Source organism: Ischnura elegans, chromosome 7, assembly GCF_921293095.1.
Source record: "Ischnura elegans chromosome 7, ioIscEleg1.1, whole genome shotgun sequence".
Classification (NCBI taxonomy): Eukaryota; Metazoa; Arthropoda; class Insecta; order Odonata; family Coenagrionidae; genus Ischnura; species Ischnura elegans.
Window position 1 is genome coordinate 73615488 of NC_060252.1, and position 22006 is coordinate 73637493.

The following is a 22006-nucleotide window of genomic DNA, read 5'->3' on the forward strand; positions in this document are numbered from 1 at the left end:
ATGTGGTTGGATATCCTGCATGGAAGTAACAACTTTTGACACGCGCCAAGGGAAAAAACAACTCAAAGATCGTACCCTTAACTGTTAATACTCTCGGTGAAAACCTTTTGCTGGGGAATGATTTCACGCGACGTTTATGGGCTACGCACGTACGCACACGCATAATCATCATACGCACACGCATAATCATCAATGTTGTTAAGCGGGTTATAAGCTGATCCCGTGCGCGGTATACGGAAAATTTTTTTCCCATTGTTTGCTGGTACATATGTATGCCATGATCATAACTGCTTTGTTCCTTTACCTAAAAATCCTGCCACATGACCATAAATTCCTAGTTTCCCACTTATCTGGGTAGGTACTATCCTTTCCGAGCAACGCCGGGTGGCCTGCTTGTTGGCTAATAAACATACCTATTGAAAACTGTTACAATGTTTTTATTGTCACTATAAACCCCTTCCTATTCGATTAATTTTCCGAATATCGTGCTCCTATTCTCTATTTATTTTTTTCTGAGGTTCTCTTTTAAATGGTAGGAATTGAAATGATATTTTGTAATTTGTAATAAACGTAGTACCATGAAATAAAATGTGATTATTAAACATGGAGAACACAGCTATCGCTACTCGAATAAAATCATTTTAATCCTTCCAATGCATCATATCTCATAAAATATGAATTATTTCCGTTTACTATGTATGTTTTAACATTTTAAGCTTTCAAAATAATATATCGTTCCTCTAAATAGTGCTAAAATTATGAAAATGCGATGACGAGATACACTCGTCATTGCGCGGATTGGCGTCGAAAGTTCATTACGAGCTGGACTCGTCATTACAGCGAAAGGGGTAAAATAGAAAAAAATTATAAACTTGTGGAAGAAACAAAGTGTCTTTCATTATTAATATCGGGTATCTACACTTCTTAAAATGACAGAAGTACACAACCTCTCCTATCTCCTATACACATCAACAATATCCGACTACTACGACAGCGTTAACGAGATGTTAAGCGAATTAGGCTTGGATCCGCTGGAGACTCGGAGGCTGCGCGCCAGGCTTAGATTGCTTGAACAATTGAGGATAGATTTCCATAAGAGAGACACGCAGAGCATCATCTTAGAGGCCCACTATATTTCCAGGTCCGACAGAAGCGATAAATTAAGAGAGATGTTTTGCCGAACGGATACATATGGGAACTCGTTTTTCCCCCGAACCATAAAGGACTTAAATAATTGCTTGTCGTAGTTTTGTTTGAGCATTTGATTTTTATTTGTAAACTGCTGGTGTCCTAACAATCCCTGCCACCCGCATTTTTAGGCGGCTTTCGGGGTAGTAAGTAGATGTATTTGAGCGCTGTCGTTCCCTCACCTTGCGACCTTGCGTGTTATCGAATGTTGTGATATATCCGGTTGATTTGTCTTATTTAATTGGTGTTCTACGAGATTTGTACGAGTTATGATCGACCATTTCTGCCGTGCTCTCCCGCTAATGAACCTCTCACATTTCCTTTCTCCACTTCAGCTCGCTGAACGCTCTACCGGATTTTTTTTTATTTCTGTCACGCATTACAGCAGAAATTCGCTGCAGAAACTCGCTGGAAATAAATCCCGGAATGAAAAACACGCTATTCAACGCAGTTGTAAAGTGTACTAGTTAGTGAACTCAATTGTGGAGGATGAAACTACATTTTTTTATCCATTATAGGGTAAATTACTTCGTTATATTACACGCTTTTTAATTATCCTCGACCGGATCGAATGCGTTGAAACCGTTAAATTGCAATTCGGAGGTGTAAAAAGTACTGTTTTAATTTTAATGAAACTTATGTGCGTTGAAAATGTCTTTGGCCATTCTTGGTAATGCTGCAATTTTATTAAATAAAGATAGTTCATATACTCCGTGCAGCTTAGTCTTTTTTATGGTTGGAAGGAAATAACTTAGCTTTTCTTTCTTAGTCTTTTTTCTTAGAAAAAATTATATCCTTAACTAGGATTTATGTTATGCAGTATGCACTGTATTAAGCCGAGTGGTGCGTTTTGTTTCACTTTTCTCCATAATTAAAACTGTATGTATTGTAAATATGTACTACAATATTAATCGATGACGAGCATACTTAGTGGAACTTTTTAATGGCAGGGAAAGAATGGCAGTTAGAGTTTGTGCTCACTACACTGTTTCTTGTCCTCGGCCGGTTTCAGCGACCCTTCGCCATAATCAAGAGATTACGACAAACATCGAATAATACCAGTATTTGTCGTTAATATCTTGCATTTCACTTGAAGCAGTGACAGAGTTAGGGAAGGAGTTGTTTTTTTTATCCACTTTGCAATCCATCAACCCTGCCTGTTCAACATTTTTGTGCAAAATAACGCTTCTCAATTTGGCTGAATATTTCAAAATATATTTTCAGTTGTTGGTTTGGTGCTTCAGGGTCGGAGTTATTATCTGTTATAACAACTTATCTGCCTTCTTCAACACGTTGAAAATTATTTTCAGTATTTTGTAATGATCTTTTTAAGTTTTTTATGTTTCGGGAATGCCTGATTTTGATATAAGTAATCTTAATCAGAGAAAATTTTGTGAAATGCAATGGCATTTCCTGCAGCGGATTAAATTCGAACTAATGGTAGAGATCGTACAGTGTTCATGTATTAACAATCAATTTACCCCAGAGATTATATTCGGCGCTCTCTTTATAAATTCCTCGGGAATTTCCAAATTTCTCTCTACCTTTTGTCAGAAGTAATATGTATCTCTAATTGTTACGAGTTTCACATTCCCAATTTTACCATGTGCGAGGCGCAGGCATCGTTGGCTTTTATTTTTCCCTCCCCGCAACTGTGAATTTTCTCTTTAAGGAGGTTCTTTATGAGGCCCTTCTTTCTCCACGAAATTAATAAAATGCTAAAGACTCAATGGTATGAAAATAAAATCACACGGTTCATAATTGAGGATTATAGATATCTTTCTTTAGTAAAGGTGAAGGAGTTGATATGGATAAATATCAAGGGTACTGAGTTATACCGCTATTCTTTATGCCTATATAGGTCTAAGAGTACCTGTAATTGTATTATTTGCTTTTAAAATTGATCTTATTTTTGCCTATGAAAGCGAAAACGATTAACTGCGATATTCCCCTGCCATCTATCAAGTAGATTTCGTCGTGAAGTATTGAATTCTATCATTTTTCTTTCTCGTCATTGCTTGAGTTCTCGTACTTCGTGTGCACCACCAACTTTGAATACTGCAATCTGGGTCAGGATTCGTATTCTTTTTTGTTGTCTGTGAAGGAATTTGCAATGAATCCTTCGATTACGAACTGCAGTTGATTTTGAAGCTCAGTTCCATAAAAAATATCGGAAAAAAAAAACAAAAATATCTTGAAACGTGAGTTTTTGGGCTAAATTATAAAGTTAATATTTTTCCTGACTTGAATATAAATCTCAAAGTAAAGTTTATGCTTTTGTTCGATTAACTACCATTGATGGGTGTTTATTTTAAATGAAAAAGTACATTTCCCTTAATTTAAACGCTGTTCTTAATTTCCCGTTCTCTCTTTCCCTCAGAATTGAATTTTTTTCCCTTGTTTTTTTAGTCAAGGTTTCTGTGCCTTAACTTTCGGGTCATTTTTCACCTTTCTTCTGGAGCGTTTTGCCTTTGGATTATATTTTATCCGCCATGTCTGCCACAGAAACCTACTCCATCCATTTTCTTGAGTGTTTTCAGAGAAATGTCACAATTGTTTGAGCGAGGGAAGTCACGGTAAATTACTTCCAACTCTGCCGTCGTTGGCGAATGACTTCAACCATCTACGTCAGCGAGATGTGGGATTCGTGTGCAAAATGTATCCAAAACCTCTGTAGTAGACGATCGCTAGGTGGGTGTGGCGAAGACGAAGTCAGTGTCATGGAAAAAATAGTCCATGCGAGGAATACGTGTCAAAGGAAAGTATGGAGCTGTTGCTTCCACTGTAGGGTTTTAGGATAGTAATGGTGTTTTTACTTTTAAAGAAATGAGTAGAAAGTATGCGGCATTGGAATCGCAAAGAAAGCTCTGAGATGAACCAGGTAGGGTTCTGCGAAGGGTTTTTTTAAATGTTCTATTTCCATTTATGCACCTGTTCTTGTACTATTTTCTTGTTAATTTTTCAGTAAGGGATGAGTTTTCCCCAGTTTTATTTACAGGTATATACGTTCTAAATAGGGAATTTTGTTTGTGAGACTACGCCTCACTACTAGAGGAGGTATACTCTCTGAGTAAATGTGTACTAATAGATCTTGGATTACTCTCATTTAGCGTGCATTGTTTTATGGAGTTAACTTTCATTTTGTTATAATTTTTTCGCTCTATCATATTTTTGTGGTACATTTAACCATTAAATCTTTATTTTTATCTACATTCATGTAACATTTTCGTGCGTACCCCTCTGTTGATAATACCGTAAAATCAAGTGGCTAGGGGTCAAAATAATAGCCGCAGTGACTAACGAAATACCAGTGTTATTGCGGTCAATGGTAATTATGTCGTATTGATCGTGGCATTTAAGCAATCGCGAAAAATATTTTTTTCTCTCGATTTTTCTCGGAATCGATTTGCATACCTATTTGGTTAAAGTTTTCTGGTTGTTGTGATTACTTAGGTGCGTATGAAATATCTTCTCGGTGTAGACATGAAATTGTTTATAATGCGTATTTCAGCGATTATGGGGTTGGGAGAGGTTTGAATTTTGAACGCGAACAAAAGTGGCCTTTTCGGTACCTATAGCAGAAATTTGAATGGTGATTCAATAATTCTACTCTGAAATTCTCTTCATGAACCTTTCTCCACCGTCTCTTACTTTCCCAGTCCCACTTTTTTTATCTATTTCTTAATAAAAAAGATGGTAAAGAGTGTGAGCAGGAAAATGTGTCACTGGAGAAAAGAATTCAACTTAATAATTTCCTAACAGGCAATCCTTCCGATCCAGGTTTTAACTAGAATACTAACTAGTTATTTTGCATACTCTATTTGAAACTGATTAACTGTTAGAAGTTCGGTCGTAAATGTTATACATTCAATGTAAATTACCTAGTTGAATTCTTTTCTCCGAATAAAGTTCCATCAATCAACTCCTACCACCATTAAGTTTAATCGTGTCCTAGTGTTTCTCCATTTTATGATGCGTTATTGAATGAGAAAATTATGTGTTTACTCTTATTCATAACCATTTTTGAAGAAATAGTATTAAAACTTACCGCAGGTATGAGTATAAATATTTCTCGCGTATTTCCCTTTAAAATATTTCCTTGCTTGGATTGCGCTGATACCTAGTAAACGCGGTGAAACTCCTATAGGTACTTTGCCGTAGTGGCCCCTTTCATCTTCGCAGATTCCTTTGACCTAGTGTTTCCAGGGGTGATGTGCTTGACATCGATAGGAATAATTTCAAATGGTTCTTATTCCACGCGGTTGATTCCGATGGTTTCTTGCAGCGCGATCCTAATCTGTTGTGTTCGTAATTTTTTTCCGATGACTCACTGTGAGGGCTCATATCGTCGTCGGAATAGAAATTTACTCGTCGGAAAATACATCGTCGGAAATGAAATTACTCTCGGAATGAAAACCGATCAGAATAATTCCGAGCGCATCCCTCTAGAGGCGTGTTTCATTCAGCTATTTCTGCTAAGCAAACATTTCATAGAATTCCTTACCTCCGCTTTCCTGCCCATTCTACCTTTATTCGCGTTCGCGACGCGTTTCTCGTCAAATGCAAAATTCAAATAATCTTTGTTTTATGTCTGGGTTACTGTTCTATAGTCTACGATTACTCTTCGCTCTTTTATAAGCTAGTTAAGGAATTTTTAGTGAAATCTGGATCGAGTGTTTTTTTTTTAACGTACAAGATATTACCGTTGCGAATGTAAATTTTTTATGCTCTTGAGATTGTTTCTATTGTCTACCTATTCTATTATCAATCTCGGGTAAATTTACTAGGGTTGTATTAGGTCATTGGTTTTAGTGAATAAGCAAAACTTTCTTATCCTCATTTCTATTTGTGCGTGTATAATTATTTACGGAACAGGTTGATCTATTGGTTGGAATCTTCGTTCTTTCGGTGTCGTAACTTCCGGCGGAAGTTTCATGTATCATTTCTTCGAAAATATGTACGATAAAGTAAAAATGGAATTAGTCAGGAGATTCATTGAAGTTTTGCTCCGCAAGAATCTTATAGTTCTTATTTAAATTAAAACTTTTGGAGAAATAAGAATAGAAGTGATTTTTATAGTGTTTCAGGAAGTCAGCCTTCTTTTAAGAGAGAAAAAAACACTGATTTTTTTCACTTAACATTTAATTCACCTCTGTCGGTTTTGAACGTTTGCAACTTTTTTTTTGGATACTTGATCTTATTGTGAACCTATAACTGGAGAGGTGGTGGGGGCCATTCAAGCACTAATTCAATTTTATTGTATTTAATACCTTCATTTTGCCAAAATTGTCAAGAATGAGTGACTCTGGCTTTTTCATTGGCCAGAAATATTTTTGCTAAATTTTCATTTCTTAATTTTCGTCCTAGAATTTGCATTTTATGTATCCATAATTCTGATAAAACTGGAAATGAGTATCAATTTTTGTTGCTAAATTTATACTCAGTTAAGATATTGCTACAGATTGTATAGGCTAAGAATAAAGCCAGAGCCACAAAAGTATTGCAGGGTGGAGTTGAATGTTCATTCATAGAGGAGATACATCACAGGGAAATGAAGGTCCATTTGAGGGTTCACCTATGACTGAATCTCCCAGAAGTCTAGGGCATGTTTTAACTCCTTCACTGCTCTCCCAGCTCCTATATCTTGGCACGTTTAGGGGAGTTTGTGCTCGGAGATCTTTGCTTCGGAGCAGGCTGCTAGCTTGCATTCTCAGGGAAACATCATAGTGCGATCATCAGGCGAAACATTGTAAACATTGAGCAGTACAGTGGAGCTCTTTAATCATCTAAGAACGCACTATTGACCTCCTAGAACTAATATTTACGCTCCTGCCCATCAAAGATGGGTTCTCTGGCAAATAGTTGCCAAAAGGACAGCTTCGAGAAATGACTTAGTTCCCACTTGGAGCTGCTACGTAGTGGTTGCATTTGGAGGGAAATCCCACAGCTGTTTTTATTGTGCTCTTAGTCCTTACTACCCCTGAATGCACCCACAGGCTGGAAGTCCATGACTGGAAGTAAAAGAGAAAAGTAGACTGATCATGAAACGGGTATCATAATGGGAGGTTTTAAACTTCATATTAATTTATCAATATGAAACTGCATGCCTTTTTTATCCATCAAGTTTGTTGAAGCTTCAATTATTGTTGCACTTCGCTATCTTTCTTTTTGTTATTTCTATTTTTTTGCACCAATTAATAACCTTCTGTTTTTCTATTACTGAACCGTTTTTATTCATTTTTTATTTAGTTGTCAATTCTTGAAGGACTTATGTCATACATATTTGAATTTTAATCTGAAATTCAGGCAATAATACTAACAAATTCACTGCATTTTTATTCCTGCCTGTGTTGCATTGAATTAATTTTTTTCTTCCTCGGTTTATCACTTTTTTGTATGCTTTTTTAACTTGCCTATACGTTTCCTCATTTTTCTTTCTTAAGGCAATCGGGTTCAGAAGATATTTTGCAGTTCAAGCCCTCTATTTATATCTTAGCCAATTGTGTTTCAAAATTGTATTGAAAGGTAAGTATTTTGGAATTATAAATTATAGATATCAGAGACCCTAATGCAGTTTTAATCAATTTTGTATGTTCTCTGCATCATTTTCATCAGTTACATCTCACCTTAAGAAGTAGTACTTATGCAGCACTTGTAAATAACACGAGGTAATTTTCTTGCAATGCTGTCTTTAGGAATGAGCATTTTTCTTACTCTTTACTCTTTGTTATATCCCTGTACTCAACACAACCCAGATAGCACAAGTGCATGCTTACTCGTAGAATGTTTTTGGGTCCCATGAATATGCTATCGCTTGGGAGAAGGTGTCCAATGATTATCGATTGACTATCAGCTGTACAATTGCTGGTATGGGTTAATGATTTCCCCGAAGGACATGGGTCACTGGGGGAATTTTGGTAAAAGCAGTTCCCCAGTGACCCATGTCCTTTGGGGAAATCATTAACCCATACCAGCACCTTCCACAGCCCGACTCAACGACCTTCCATAGACTATTGTGATTTAGAAAACTCAATGTACCCCGCTAATCCTCTCTTTCTTCCCCAACACCGCCGCCTTCTTTAGCTCTCGTCTCCTCACCCACTTTAACCCCGCCCTCCCCTGGCTGGTCAGATACCTATCCTCAGAGGAAAAACCCTCGTCCCAAATCAAGGCTGCCCCTTTCCCCCTTACCCCCCCCCCTCTCACTATTCCATTCCGTGTTTAACCCTCACCCCTGCCCTTTCAACCAGTCCTTTTCCTTTCCGATAGATGTCCTCACTGTCACTTGTGTACTTTGTGTATAAATGTATGATGCATGCAAGATCAGTCACCTGACGATGTAACCAAGTTACGAAACCCGGGTAGTGCCCATAATTAAATAACAGTGAACCTTGCAAAGTTTTATTTCCTCACTTCCAGTATGGAGAGGTTTCACAAAGTAAAGCCTGAAGTTATTAGTTATACAGAGACAATAGTTGTTTGCCGATACATTGTATCAATGTGAAAATAAAGGTTGAGGAAAGGCAGGTGAAGGTAGGATAGTTAAATCTTAAGTCTGTAGAAATAAGTTTTAGATATCCATTCATATATGTTAGCTTTTATCAGAAAATATTTCTGTCAGCTTATAGGTTGGACTGTGCATCTTCTTTTGTCGGTAAATTTACCCCGAGCCCCCTTGAACAGTTTTATTTGAGCCACTCTGTGTGTCCATACCAGAGGTGGATTAAGCATCAAATTTGGGGCGGTCATGATCAGGGTCTAGGGAGTAAGGAATAACCTCCAGGAGAGAGTGGCATTCTCTCTCGTAAATTTCTTTTAAATAATCATTTGTTATACATTTTGGAGCCTAAAATTTCATTTTTATTCTTATTAGCAGATGAAATTGAACAATTTTGGATGTATTAGGAGGCAAGAACTATCAAACTAATAAAAATTTGAAATTTTTGACAAAATTTGTGGGAATCATGACCCCAGTGAGCCCCCCAAAATCCACCACTGGTTCATACAATCTTTTTGAGGTAGTCTTTGTGAGATGTGATTTTCATATCCTATTGACTGTGAAAGGGCCATTCTACTTCATCACAAATGAATCATGATACTCCATGAAGGTACAGTAAAACCTCTTTACATCGTAATGGAGGGGACCAAAATTTGGGTAATTTGATGTATGGAGGTTCACTATAGAGAGGTTTTAGTGATAGGCACCATTTTTTCATATCCTTTGGAAATGAAAGGCACTACTGTCTTTTAAACCATTATATTTGTGTGTTTAAACACACATGCATGCATCAGTGAAAAAATATTTATTATTTAATAATTACAGAAAGCGAGCGCTATCGCATGATTTTTGCCATGATTCGAGAAAAAACTATGTGATCTCTCTTAATTCAACAGTCACTAAAATGATTGGGATAGTTGGATACCTTTTTTCTTATTTACTGTTAGGTATGCTCTCATATTGAACAAAATGACCACAACTAATGATTAACGTGAAAATTACAGCATATTAAGGTATATAAGAAAAAAAAGAGTGAAACATTTATTGCTGAAAATGTCATTCCATGTACGTAATCGAGGCTGCATTAATGGTCTCTTGTTGTCTCGGTACAGTTTGCGGAGGTAGTTAGGCCGTCTCGGGTGTATCTCCTTGGTATGATAAGTGGAGGTTTTACGATATAAAGAGGTTCACTACAAAGAGGTTTACCTATAAATTTACATGTAAATCAGACGGGACTGTAGGGGTGGCATGATGTATGGAGGTTTAAGATGTAAAGAGGTTCACTACATAGAGGTTTTACTATACTTGTGATAAATTGTGTGGTTTCTCCGATAAGTGGTCCTTGAACCTCCTGTTTCATTCATTGCATCTTTCCTTCCTCTCTCTTTCAGGTGGCGCACATGCACATAGCAGTGGTGGAGAAACTACCACTCTCCACGTCTGGCTCTCCTCTACGCATCCGATGTAAGACATTCCTCTCGGTCACCTTTGTGCTACCCAAAGAGAGGGACTGCCATGAAGTGTTCGTCACTCTGCAGCAACTCTCTCAACCAGGTATTGATTTTAAAACTCTCTTTATGTTTATTTATTATGTTTAATGTTCGCCCAACATATAAATAATTATAGGGCGAACAATACAGGTTATAACTACAAAAAAATTGAAAATAAATTGGTCACAGCCACAAAATAGTAACAATCATGATAACAAATGCTGAAAAATATTAACTAAATACTATCACAGTCGCGAAACATATTCTTAACATCTTTTACAAAGCAGTATTTCTTTTGATACAAGTCTAGATCATTGAAATTTTTGTTATATAGTACACAAATACTTCGTATTGGCGTATTGGAACAATAATTTGTTTTAACCTTTGATATGTAAAATGTTCTTTTAAACCGGCTATTAACATTTGGAACTATTATTTTTATTTCCTTCAGTAACTCATGACATAGGCCCTTATTGATGACATCATGCAGAAACAGAAGATCGTTTATGGTTCTTCTATTTTGCAGGGTATGGAGACCAAACACTCTTAACAAATCACTATAGCAAACATAATTTTCGAAAAGCGGATACACATGATATAATACAAAATATAGAAATCTTAAAAATCTCTTTTGAACCTGCTCTAGCATTACAAATGTTTCTTTAAATAGGGATTCCAAATAACTGACCCATATTCCAACTTACTTCTTACATAAGAGTAATACAATGTCTTAAGTGCCATCTCAGGGTCAAAATATTTTGACATACAGTGTATAAAGCCCAACAGTTTACATGCAGTTATGCTAATATTCAATATATGTGTGGTGAAATACATTTTGCTATCAAAGGTAACCCCAAGATCCTTCAATTCATTAGTCCTATTTAATTTGGATTCTTCCATATGGTAATTGTATTTGATTACATTTTTTCTCCGTGAAAAAGATAAAACAAAACACTTATCAACATTAAAAAATAAACCATTTTCATGAGACCAGGATTTCTCTTCATTAAATAATTCTCAAATATTGTCCCTTGTTATTGTCTGTATTAATTTTTATATATACAGTTGAGGACCTCGAATCTGGAATCAATAAACGTGGAAAACCAGAAATCCGGAAGGTTTGAAAATTCCTTTGCATAGTGTTTCGACTTGCCACCTCATGGCACCACTCACCAAGCCTTGTTCTGGGACGATGCCATGATGATATGATGTCCGGGCCTGCTCTCCGGCTGTGGCGCTGTGCGCACGATTTGGACTGCTTGTGGCATCATATGCTCAGCAGTCCAGCAACACTTTGTCGGGTAGTGTCCACAAATATTCACAGGGAAAAATGACACCTCAGTAGCTTAACTGGCTAAAGCACTCAACCGTAAATCCAGATTCGAATCCTGGTCAAGGCGGATGATTTTTTCTCTGTGGATCTTTCGCACGATTGTGCATTGCGGGTGACTCCCGTAAAAGTTATCACCGTGGCTAGTCCCGGTATACTTTAAACCTCCCTTTACTAGCTCGATGGACTCCGTTATTGTACTTTGCATATGGCTGTGTTAAAATTAGTTAATTTTAATCAATGCATGATATTGCTACTCAAGCTCCTCTGTATAATAGTTTTTTGACACCATGTTTTCTGGAAATTTCAAGTTTTAATTGCCATAATTTACATGAGTTTTGTTCTGACCAGGTCAATGAATATGGCCCACAATCAGGGAAGCAGACTTTAAAAAATATTGGGGGGGCCCTAACCGGGGATCTTGCCCCGGGAAGTTTTATAAGTAGTGAGTTTTAAGTTTTTTAAGCATTTTAAAAGTCATATGATCAACATTAGAACCCTGATAAATCGAATCTCGATATCTGGACACTCCGGGGAAAATCAACAAGCCTGAGACATTTTTTCCTCACACCCGTAACGAATTTTGGAGGGAGCTCGGGCCCCCTCAGGCCCCATGGAGTCGGCGCTACTGCCCACAATGAAAGTGTTGAGATTTGGTCCTACAGTCTGGCGAGTTAGGTGAAGTAAATAAAAATCGGGACAGGAGGTTATGGGAATGTCGGGGAAAAATTCCAAGAGGCTCTGTAAAAAGATTAAAATTGTGCTTGAATGAGTGGAGCATTGCTGCATTCAAGTGGTGATGTGGGTGTTTTGTTGCCCCCTTGGCTAGGTGGCACAGGGTAGTGCCTACGTGGTGCTATTTACTTTATTTGTTCTACAACTAGTGCTAATTGACTATTTTCACTCTATACCTTGCTGCATTTTTCCATAAAATCCCAATATGTGATTGCATTGCCATTGATTTAAAGTCGGGGATATTTTGAAAAATTTAATTTAATTGCGACTGGAAATCAGAGAATAGTCCGGTAAATGGAAAATGGGAAGTTGGCATGGCACTGCTGGGTGGAATTGAAGATGTCAAATTACTCCTAGCATTCTTTAAAAAGTAAGGAAAATGGATTGAGTCATGTGAGATTATAGGTGTTTTAAGTGGAGGTTATTCATTTACTTGCTCATTTTCATCAATATTTATCTTATTTCTGGATTTGGGATATTTCCCTTAAACCATCATCATCTACAAACCTTATGTTTCTTATGTGTCCAAAAATGCTGTAGCAGTGATTGTTTTGGCTTTACGTAGTTCAGCATGAGTTTTGAAAAGTTTCTCTTGATAAAAAAGCCTTATAAATGCATGTGATTCTCTAGCATAATGCTTTTTTTTTTAAGAATTGTATTATACTGTGATGAATCTTTGTTGGGCGTCTAACCAGGTTAGGCTCTCCATTTCTGCCAAAGTTTCAACCCATCAAGCCCTCTGCATTATATCAGCCCATCACTTGAGCATTCCATGTCAATCAGCTTTGTGTGCAATAGAAAAGTATTTCATTAAAACGTCAGCAGAAATGAAGAGCCTGGCATGGTTGGAAGTCCAAAAGGGATTCATTGCAGCATTTCACCGGGAAAACATCAAATCATTCTTATTTTTTTGTAATTTTATTATGATAGCTTCCTCTAAGTTGATGCTTTTCTCCATTTCAGTTCATATTGAGGACCTTTACTGCTTCAGCTACAAGCCTAGTAACGATGATGTTCCTAAAGGGGCTGGCTGGAATTTCTTTGACTTTCAAACGGAGTTCCAGAGAATGAGAGTGCCAAATGATGCTTGGAGTCTAACCTTGTTAAACAAAGACTATGAGGTAAGAGTGGTGAATGAACTAGGGCTTTGTGCTGTGACTGAATATGGTGAAATTGTCTGTCAATTGGTTGTCTGCTGTTTATTTACTAAAATTCCTCTATTTTTGCAATTTTTTTCTAGCTCTGCGATACATACCCCCGTTACCTCTATGTGCCTTCCATGGCGTCCACTACAGTGCTTTTAGGAAGCTCAAGATTTCGAAGTAAAGGTCGACTTCCTACTTTAACTTACTTACACAGTAACAAGGTGAGATAATTAATGCCGGTGTATACATGAAAGTAGCCATAAATCTATATTAAGGTCTGAATGAAAAGTTGTTTTCACAGCTTAGCAGTATTCATTGAAAAAAATTAATGCATAATTGATGCCATCTGACATTCTTTGTCACAACTAACAGAAAACTGCTACACTCACCTTTTTGAAAATTAGTTGAGTTGTTTCTTAGGCGCAAGCAGTGCTTAATTACTAAAATTTTAGGTACTGGAAGCATATCCATGAAATTAATCCTCACATGATTTTCAAATATACACCCCTCCCTGAAACTTGTGAGTTTTTTTCAACTTGTAATAAAAGTTACCTTCAGGAATAATGTTTTACCAAATAAAAAAATTTGACTTTATTTAAAACCTTCTATGTATTTATCTATGGTTCTCGCAAGTGAAGACGAATCGTATCACATTTACTTGCTGCTGCACAGTGCCAAATTATAGTACCTAATTTTCCCTTAAGGCCTGGTTACACGATACATTAACACGTACGGGTTAACGTCTAAATGTATGAACGCGAGAATGAACGCCAAAATGCACTGTGTAACCACCCAACTTGTGCGAATGCATGAACGGAAAATAGAACCTGTTCTAATTTGGTTCATGCATTCGTACATGTTCCGTTCCGGTCCACCAAAAGCATTCACGCAAACGTACATTAACTTGTACGTGTTAATGTACCGTGTAACCAGGCTTTTAGAGGTGCTGGATAGTCATTCCGGCATGTTCCGGCCAATATTAAGCACTGGGCATCAACAATGTCTTTTCAGGAGTATGCTTCTCAATTCTATATAATTTTTTTATCCTGAGATATCTTCTTCCCTGATTCACGGTTTGAATTAACAAAACTTGTATGAAAATTTTGTGGAATAAAAGACTATGAGAGTTCCAAAGTTTCACGATAATTTTGCATTAATTTCACCAGTTTCTACACCAATTGTTTGTATGAATGCCGCCATTTACATGTGAGTGCTGGAATCTCACACTGAGTACTCTCTACTTTCAATTAATGGCTAATTTTTCCTTTAAACTGGCCTTTAAAATGTTAGATCTGTTGTTTTTTTTTTTTTTTTTTTGAGAAAGCTACTGTGGTCATTCCTCTTAAGAAAGCAACTTGTGTTGATAATACTTGTTTCTCTTTTAATACCCAGGCAGCAATTTGTAGATGTAGCCAGCCTTTGTCTGGATTCAGTGCCCGTTGCCTTGAGGATGAGCAGATGCTTAACTGTGTACTCGAGACCAATCCCAACTCCAAGTTTATGTATGTTGTGGATACTAGGCCTAAGGTAGGCTTCATAATGTGTTCATTCATTAAATCATTGCATTCAATTATTACAAGGATATATGTATAGTTTTCATGTGATTTTCTTTTGTCTTCAGATAAATGCTATGGCAAACAGAGCAGCTGGAAAAGGATATGAAAATGAAAATTTCTATGAAAATATTAAATTTCATTTCCTTGGGATTGAAAATATACATACTATGAGGAGTAGCTTAGCAAAAATGATTGAAAGTAAGTAGATTTGAATGCTTTTTGTAATTATTTTTATTTAAATAGTGATCGTATAAGCAATTTTGCCTCGTCCTCTCACTCCAATTATAACTGATCCAGTTTTAATTATTTTTTGTTATTGAAAAAAGGTGCATTGCTTTCTTTCCATATTATTTCCTCTCCGTAATTAATGTAAGTTTACCTTTTTTCTGTGCAAGTAGTAGTTCTGCATTCAATTTTAATGTTGCTGTGAAAGCATAAAAGACAGAAAATATTCATTGTCATACTTGTGCAAAGAGCTTTAGTAAGTTGGAAGAAGTTGCGTGTAAATTTTTTATAATCTTTCTTCTAGCTTGTGAATTAAAGTCTCCCTCCATGAATGCCTTTATTGGTGGTTTGGAGTCCAGTGGGTGGCTGCGGCATGTGAAAGCTGTGTTGGACACATCTAAATTCATTGCACAAGCCGTTGGCGTGGAAGGAGTTACGGTGCTAGTGCACTGCTCGGATGGATGGGATAGAACAGCTCAAGTGTGCACGCTTGCAGCCCTCCTGCTGGATCCTTACTATCGCACCATTCATGGCTTTCAGGTGAGTTTTCCTTTTCTCATGGTTGGAATGAAAATGGTGTTGCATGATGTTTGCTTTTTTGTAGCAAATGAGTCGACTCATTTACCAATATATTTTTATTGTCCAATGTGATACCGTTTGGAAAATTTAGAGATGTTAGATTATCTTTCTCTTTTATTATCTCACTTTCATAGATTCAAAACATGACAATCGGATAAACAACAAAAACAAAAGAACAAAAATTGCGTGAATGCGAAACAACATAATGTGACCAACACACACAAATAAACCCATGTATTTAACAAGAGACACATACTTTTCCTATTTTGGTCCGAAACCTATGTTGTGAGCAATTTACTGCAAAAAATCAACAGCCTGGACCCTATCTCAGATGAGTTATTGATGTCAAGAACTCATGCCAAGCTTGTCCCCACATCTCAGCCACTTGGGCTTGTTCTGCTTGAGCCTTGTGTGGTTTGCTGTTGTTTACACCCCTGTAACTGTTTCCCCTCACTCAGTGGAAAATTCCTCCTGGTCAATTAAATGAACCAAAACTCTAATGATGCCACTAACTCATGAGAAGTAGGTGAAAACTTACATTTTTTTTATTTTTAACTTTGGCAAGAATGGCTGAATGAGGAAGTTTGTTTTCATTGTGGTTACTAAACAACTATTCATGAGACAGAGATAAAAATAATCAACGATTTCTATAAAATGCTCACAAATAGGTCATCCAGGGCAAGAACACTATCACAGAATCAAATAAGCCTGAGCACAGAGATCGGGTTTGGGGCTCGGGAGTCTATTTTTAGGAAGTACCGTTAGACAGGAGTAATGATGAAAGTTGCGATTCTTACTCCCATACTCACTGTGACAAACCATAAAGTTAAAATGCATGTCTCCACGTTTAGAAATAAAAGGTAAAGAATGGGTATTTAGTTATTGTCCTTCGATTGGCAAATTCTCTTGCCTTCATTCAAAATGCTTTGCTTCCTCACCAAGGCTACAGGCACTTTCCCCTTCCTTTCCTTCTGTTCTTACCATTCAGCTGGATGGCATGAAAACCGTAACCCTTGATGGTATAATTGTAAGACTATTTGTTACCAAAATCGTTTACTGCATATGATGTACAGCAGGCAGATACCCCATCTAGGTTCTCCCTCCCTTCTAGTTATTTTCCCCTCTTGTGTAATGCCATCAGCTAACTTTTTGCAATTGAACTGTGCATAATGTGTTCTCTCCAAATCCATTTCCTGATGGTGCATCACCTAACGCTATTGTTTTATATACTGTACACACACTTTTTACAAGCTGTTTTCTGGTTTATTTTTTGTGATTGTTATTTGAGCGTTCTCCTCAAATGCTGTCGTCCGAACATTAGCAAGTATTAGTAATTCTATTATTACTTGTACCGACAGATGTTATTAATTTTTTCAAACTATATTAACTCTATGTTTATGATGCTTATGCTTCTCTGGCATTATTTTTTGGTAAGGTTAGAATGCATTTTGCCAAAGTGTGTACATATTTGGAAATGTAAGTCAAAATATATTCAAAAAAGGGCACAGCAGTGATCATTTTCGATTCTGAGGAAGTTTTCTGAATTGATTTTAGTGATGAAAAGGCAGTGCTGAATTTCTAGTATGTGTTATGTCAGGTAGTTGCCTCAGTTTAAAAATATGATATTGCATATGTAAATTGAAAAAGCTCCCGCATACTAGTCAATGATTTCTGTAGTTTGTAATTCCGTTGTATTTCATGCATCATTTCTACCCAAATCATCTCCAGCGTAACGCTTAAAGAAGCTGTGGGAGAAGAATGTTTTTACATGGTTTGTCTGACATCATATTGATGTTTATTTCCTTCAAATGATATCAATTTTACCATTTAGAAACTCATCATGTGGCATATTATCTGATTTGCACCATTTTAATTGGCTCTCTTCTATGCTTTTACCATCAGGCAATTATTGAAAAAGACTGGCTTTCCTTTGGCCACAAGTTTACTGACAGGCTTGGATTCATCCGTGGGACTGATAACAGAGAATTATCTCCTGTTTTTACCCAGTTGGTTGATTGTGTTTGGCAGTTGTTAAGCCAAGTCCCATCAGCCTTTCAGTTCAATGAATGGTTTTTGTTGGAGCTACATGACCATGCCCACTCTTGCCAGTATGGGACATTTATTGGCAACTGTGAGAAGGACCGTTTAGATCTGAGGTAATAATTCCATTCTTAATTCCTCCTATTACTTGGATGTACTTACCTTTGCTATTATGGACTAAATTAGCTCGTGTTTTATCAAAAAATGCATTGGTGAAACAGTCATAGATTTTATAGCTATTTCGATACCTTCACTGCACAAGTACTCAACAATCGCCCACCGAATCAAATCCGCTCATCTAGTAGCCCTAATAGTACTAGATGAGCAGATTTGATTCGTTAGGCGATTGTTAAGTATTTGTGCAGTGGAGGTATCGATTTCAGTGAGTTTCCTATTTCGTCCATATTTTTTTTCTTTTGAGCCTATGAAGATTTTAAACCTTGGATCTAATTATTGAGGAACAGAACGACTTTCAGTTGCATGAATTTTTCATCATGAAAATTTGAGAGAGGAGGAGGAGGAATATAGGAGAGAATTAATAAGCACTCAAATTTACATCATGAAAATTTGAGTGCTTATTAATTCTCTCCTAAATTGTATTGCCATGTATTTATTTTCTTTCAGGCTTTCGGAGAGGACATATTCTCTTTGGGGTTACATGGCAAATCACATGAATGAATATATAAACCCACTCTATAAGCCTGATGCCCATCCAGACATCCTCATTCCAAATTTGGCTCCCCAAAATATCAGGTAATGTTGGGTCCGTTAATACTCAAGTTAAAGTTGTGGAGTAAAAATGTTTGGTGACAACTGTGAACCATCCAATTGTGAACCTTTACAATACGGTCACCATTAATTGCATGTATGGAGCAAACATTTTCAGGACATATTTTTTGTTTGGGAGTATTCTGTGTCAGTTATATATAAAGGATAATGCTTGAACTCCTCTGGAACTTTAGTCCTTGCTTTACTTGAAAGTTTAGTGCATGGTCCTTATATACTGGTTGCTAATCTCCCGACATATTCCGGCTCGGGAGTGTTGCCTGAGATTCCGCTTCCACCCCTCAAACGCCTCCCCTCAAACACAACTATGGGCACAGTGCGCTGTCACTAGGGGAAATATGGAACTAACTGCGCTGCCGGCGGCGGTATATGCTTTCGACAGCGCAGTTAGTTCCATATTTCCCCTAGTGACAGCGCACTGTGCCCATAGTTGTGTTTGAGGGGAGGCGTGTGAGGGGTTTGAGGGGTGGAAGCGGAATCTCAGGCAACAATCTGGAGCCGGAGATTAGTAACCAGTATATAAGGGCCATGGTTTAGTGGCATGTGTAGACGGGATTATTGTGTGAAACTTCCTTCAGCCTTCTGCAAATTTGGGTGTTATTTCTTGTTTGTGTTAAATTGAGTCTTAATTTATTAAAAGAAAAATTCTTATTCAAAATCATTTTTAAATATTTTAACTGTTTAGTTATTATAACTTATTTTTGAAATCTCATTTTTTTAATGGAAAATCTTCCCTTGGTTTTGCATTGTTTGTAGTGAAGCATGCTAGCACCTCTTTGAGTCATCGTCTTGCCACACTCTTCCTTATGATTTATGAAGTATGTGCTTTTCAAGTAAAATTTAAATAATGATCCAATCTAGAAAGAAATAGCCACTCTGATTTTTTTGTGGTATTGGCATTGATTGCTTGGATGGCACATGGGCGATAGAGCTCCATGAACTCAGATGTCATAATTTTTTCAACAGATATTTGATTAAGATGTTAACAAAGATAATTTGAATTTTTAGAGTCAAAGTTACTTCCCTTTGAGGCAAGTATATTTCTACTTTCAGAAAGAAATGATTTAACCTCCTAATTTACTCATTAAAATCAACCGTTATTTAAGAATAGTTAAAAGAATACAATCCATTACCCATGGAATATTACTGTTTGTTCATTTCATCATTCTTCCTTTAACCACTGAACATGTATATGCATATTGTTAATTGTAGTCTATGAATTTTCTATGCTATTTTCTTCTCCTGTGGAAGAGGTCAGATTGGCGTGTTAAGTGATGTAATCTTCATGTAATTAATCCATAAGTTAATGATTCAACTGTGCCTTTCTGCCTATATTTAGGTTCTGGAGGGGAATGTACTGCCGTTTTGAGGGTGGTGTCCATCCCAGAGAATCATTGGTGGACCTCCTCATGGCTACAAGTGATCATAGTAGCTCCTTACAGGACCACATTCGCTTCCTTCAAAGGGTATGGCTAAATTCCTTTAAATTTAAATTTTTAATTAGCAGCATGTATTTTGTATGTACTCGGGGGAACGAAAAAAAACTTTATTTTTGTTATAAAAAATATTTTTTACTGTTTTTACAAAATTACTTATCTCAACTTCAAATTACTCTCATTCACAACTGAGGCTTTTGACAAGTCCTATTTTACACCCTTTAAAGCACAAAGAAACTCTTCAACTTTGATACCATCCATTTATGAAGCTGTTTTTTACTGTCTCCACAATACCAAAGTGTTTCCCTTTTGGATGGTTCTTCATTCTCGGGAACATTAAAAAGTTGTGTGGTGCTTTGTCTGGCTAACACAGTGGGTGGGGAATAACAGACCATCCCTGAGTGACCAATGGGGTTAGTCTGTATTTTAAATTGAAAATTACCATGGGAGAGTTGTTGGATCTTCAAATGAATCATTCAATGAGTCATTCATTACTCAAAGCAATAACAATGGCATGGCAGATATGGGCCGTCATAATGGAGGTTGGCCCCTTTACGTGAGATATGTCATAGACGATCACTCATTGAACGTTCAAACAATGCCTTTATTTTGCTAAATCTGAGACATCATCCAAATTTGGGCAAAATCTGGAAATATCCCCATGTAGCACTTCACATGTGAGGTTACAGCCAATGTGAAGAATTTGATCAATTGTTGAGTTGTTTTCCTTATGTATTTGTTTCATGACTACTTTTTTTGTTAGGATATTCTCCAGAAATCATATTTCAATGAAGGTGTTACAAACCTCTAGGCACTCCAAAAATGTTCAAACTAATCTCCATCAAAACAGTGACCTGCTTTTATCTTATCTTCCTGAGAATTAATCCCATGGTTTGTTTGTATTTGGCATTGGATAAATTATTCACAATTTTGAACTAACCATGATAAAAACACTTTTCTTTCAAATTTTTTTTGTAGTAATTTTTTATGAGGCCTTGTCCAGAATTTATGAAGGCTCTTTCCTTATGGTTCCTTGTTTTCAAAGTTATTAACGCATTTGCATTCCCAGTTATTAATGCATTCCCTCTCGCAGATTTTTAGACAAATTCACCCGTTGCACCAAAGTGTTTTTCTTTTTCCGTTGGCTTTAATGACCAAAGCAGCAGTGAACATGTTAATTCATATGATGACATTTCTTTTAAGAGATTTTATGCTATTAAATTGAATATTTCAATCAGTGATTTATACAAATTATTCCCTGCAGAGGATTTCTATGCTGAAAGAGAAGCTAGTCAAAGTGCGTGGAATCAGAGAGAGTGACGAAGATGTGAAAGCGGCGGAGCAATTAAAGGATGGGAGTTTAGTTGGAACTGAATCTGGAATAATAGATAATAAATATTTATATGAAAAGAAAAATTTAACGGAAGAGGTAGGTAGAGAGAAATAAAAAAAATCACTTGGTGTGTATAAGAAAAATTTGAGATAATAATCTGTTCATTTGTGTTTTCTTTTTTTTCTTACCAACCTTAGCCAGGGATCGTTGATAAACACATATCTCAGGTCAGTGAGGATGGAGCTGATTTGAGGGATGCTGCCTACCCATCAATTGTGTCGTCTGCCCACGGCCTCTCTTTGGATGTCTCTCCTGCCAACATAACGGTGGAGCAGCTTGTTCGGGAGATGGAATCTGTGGCACTTGATTGGAAGACATTGAGGAACGTTAAGGAGTGTGCCTGCTCTGCCCCTTTTGATCACTCAAGCCGGAAGGTATGTATGCCTTGCTCTGCTGTAATAAAGTCTCATGTACAAGAGAGCCTTTCTTCAGCATTCCCCAAATCTTGCAGTACCGCCAACCAGGACAATTTTGCTGCTTAGTTTTTCTTTTTCAACTGTGAGTTATGTTACAATATTTCTTTCAAACCATCATTAACCATTATCATTGGTATAAAATTCGAGGAATCAAGCGAGGTGGAGTGGAATTGATTCATAATGAAACAT

General features: G+C 36.9%; 1 protein-coding gene across 2 annotated transcripts in view; it reads left to right on the top strand.

The window, feature by feature from the left end:
• Positions 1 to 22006, top strand: part of LOC124162788 (myotubularin-related protein 6) — an 88289-nt gene that overhangs the window by 62192 nt on the left and 4091 nt on the right. For both annotated transcript variants that reach the window (XM_046539425.1, XM_046539424.1), the window contains exons 3-13: positions 10078 to 10240; positions 13205 to 13362; positions 13482 to 13607; positions 14779 to 14913; positions 15008 to 15140; positions 15472 to 15707; positions 17649 to 17902; positions 18411 to 18539; positions 19912 to 20038; positions 21273 to 21437; positions 21539 to 21775. In XM_046539425.1, the coding sequence (XP_046395381.1) occupies positions 10078 to 10240; positions 13205 to 13362; positions 13482 to 13607; positions 14779 to 14913; positions 15008 to 15140; positions 15472 to 15707; positions 17649 to 17902; positions 18411 to 18539; positions 19912 to 20038; positions 21273 to 21437; positions 21539 to 21775 (1863 nt within the window). The remainder of the gene's footprint in view (positions 1 to 10077; positions 10241 to 13204; positions 13363 to 13481; positions 13608 to 14778; positions 14914 to 15007; positions 15141 to 15471; positions 15708 to 17648; positions 17903 to 18410; positions 18540 to 19911; positions 20039 to 21272; positions 21438 to 21538; positions 21776 to 22006) is intronic.